At 63.0% G+C, this 2547-nt stretch overlaps 1 protein-coding gene across 1 annotated transcript; it reads left to right on the forward strand.

The window, feature by feature from the left end:
* Window positions 1-68: 68 nt before the first annotated feature.
* Window positions 69-838, forward strand: Inafm1 (InaF motif containing 1). Its single transcript, XM_045134364.1, has one exon. It carries the CDS (start codon window positions 243-245, stop codon window positions 738-740), a length of 498 nt encoding a protein of 165 aa, XP_044990299.1. The 5' UTR covers window positions 69-242; the 3' UTR covers window positions 741-838.
* Window positions 839-2547: the final 1709 nt, after the last annotated feature.

The following is a 2547-nucleotide window of genomic DNA, read 5'->3' on the forward strand; positions in this document are numbered from 1 at the left end:
GGAAGGCTGGCTGGGGCGGGGCAGGACTCCTGGACCGAGGCGCGGGCCGAGCGCGGCCTCAGCATTGGAGGGCCGCCAGGCACGAGGGCACCGGTCCCGCAGGAGGCAGCGGAGCGGAGCGGAGGCGGGGGCTCTAGCTGGGTCCTGATTGGCCGGAGAGGGCGGGAGGCTCAGCTGGGGCGGGGCCTGCGCGAGGCGCTCCCGGGAGGGGCGGGGCCTGTGCGGGCAAGTGGGCAGAGGCGATGCGGGGCACGAGCTGCGTGGGCGGTGGCGGCGAGAGCCCCGGCGGTGCGGGGCTGAGCGAGGGCCCGCGGGGCCGCTGGCTGCGCTTGGCCCCGGTGTGCGCCTACTTCCTCTGCGTGTCGCTGGCCGCCGTGCTGCTCGCCGTGTACTACGGTCTCATCTGGGTCCCCACGAGGCCCCCTGCGGGCAGCGCCGGTCTCCAGCCCAGCGTGCCGCCCGCCCCGTGCGCCGCCCTCCCGGGCGCGCCGCCCGCCCCTGCACCCCCCGCCTCCGTCTCTTGCGTGCCGGGAGCCCCCGGCGGGCCGCGACCCCAGCTCTCCGTGCCGCGGAGCCGCCGCAGCGAACCCAGCCGCCGGCCGCCGCGGGGCGCGGACCCGGGTGACCGTCCCTTCCTCCCCAACGACCTCGACGAGGAATTTGGCCCTCCGGAGCTCGGGCACCGCAGGATGGAGACGCGGGACGCGCATGGTCTCGCCCCTCGGCGCGCGCTGGCCTGACCGCGGCCTCTGGGCCGCCCCGGAGGATCCGGAGCGCGGCGTCCCAGCCACCCTGCCACCGCGCGCCCACCCGCAATAAACCCAGCTCAGCCATGGCGCGTGTGTGTCGTGTTGTGTGCAGAGGCGCCCCGCCCCGGGAAGAGAAGGCCTTCTGGGGTCTGTCCATCGTCTTCTCCCTCGTCCCCGTGGCTGCTCGGCCTTCCCTGGCGGCCCTGGTCCTTCCCCATTGCTGTCATGGGATGTTTTGGGTTGGGGTGGTGAGAAGAGACTTGCCGTTTCTGTGGCCATTGAAGGTCAGACAGTGTCTATCTGGGTTCGAGGACACACACGAACCAACCCTGTGATAGCTGCAGGCAAGCTGGCCTGGGGATGAGTTAAGGCGGTCGGGCAAACCGCTTCAGCCCCCACAGCTGCTGGGAAGGATGCCTTTGTCTTCCTCCTGGGGTCAGAGATGAAGCGGGGTCGGGGTAGGGTATGCTGGGGAGGTTCTCTGATACTCTGGGGAGCGCGCAGCACATTGCTGCACTATGCTGCCTTGTAGGGAGACTGAGAAACAGGTAGCTTCCGAGGAAGTCAAAGTGTTTGAACCCTTTCCCCCTTCTGGACCATTGAGGCCTGCCACTGTGCAGACCTGGGAGCCCACCTGCAGGAAGTAGTTTGCCTGTGCGGCTTCCCTCTTGACCTGGGGACCTTTCCAGCAATGTGAGTTCCAGTGTCTCGGAGTGAGCTAGCCATCCCTGGAATCCCGAAGCCAGTAGCATCATCAGGCTGTGGCTGTGAGCACCGCCTTTTGGTCCTCCTCTATTACCCTGTGGGCCTCTGGGCAACTTACTTCACCTCTCTGGTTCTCTAAGATGAGGTTGATGATAGAGTTAGAACAGTGTTGCATACCCCTGTCCCCACCCTTTTCCTCCTCAAAGGCTTTCACCAAGGTGGGTTCCCACCTTGTATTCAAAGGCCACTCACACTTGGAGACAGGATTTGGCTATGTATCGAGGCTGGGTCTGAACTCTCAGCAGTCCCTGTTCCAGCCTCCTCAGGTGCTAAATTACAGGTGTGCACCACCAGCGCTTTTTCTTTCCTTCTCTTCCTTTCCTGTTTCAGTCCCCCCCCCCCCAAGGTAGAGTTTCACACTATCCCAGGCTGACCTGGATACTCAGGTTGGCCTTGAACTCACAACAATCCTCCTGCCTCTGCCTGCCAAGCGAAGCCCAGCTCTTAGTCCATACCTTACTCTTTCATGTAACAAGTACTTCTGTGAATATGCACTGTGTCTGACTAGTTGGCCCCCAAACTTCACGTTCTCCTGGCTCGGCCTCCCGTTGTCATAGGAGTGTTGAGATCCCAGTTTTCATCTCCACGTGGATGCTGGGGTATTGAACCTGGACTGTCAGGCCTTGTCAGCAAGCTCCTTTTAACTGCTGAGCCCTCTCCCCAGCCACCAGAAGATAGGCTGTTGATGGATGCGGCCTCAAACATGGCAAGCTTTTGACATACTCTGCTCTTCTATCTCCCATCTACCACCCTTGGAAAGGGAAGCCCACAGTGGGGAGCAGGGAGTACCATGTCGCCCAGCAAGCGGGGTGGGAGCAAAACCGCGGGGCTGGGCATACGGTTCTGCGGTCAGACTTGGCCTGGGCCACTGGGTTAGATAGAGATTTGCTGGGGGAGAGAGCCGGGAGGACAAGAGGAGCGCTGGGAAGATGCTGGTGGGTGATCCTCCTGAGTTGGCAGCCTTTCTGCTGTGCAGCAAGCCCTTTACCCATTGAGCCATCTCACTAGCCCCATTTTTCTTTTCCCTCCCTTC

This window comes from Jaculus jaculus, chromosome 14 (genome assembly GCF_020740685.1).
Source record: "Jaculus jaculus isolate mJacJac1 chromosome 14, mJacJac1.mat.Y.cur, whole genome shotgun sequence".
NCBI lineage: Eukaryota > Metazoa > Chordata > Mammalia > Rodentia > Dipodidae > Jaculus > Jaculus jaculus.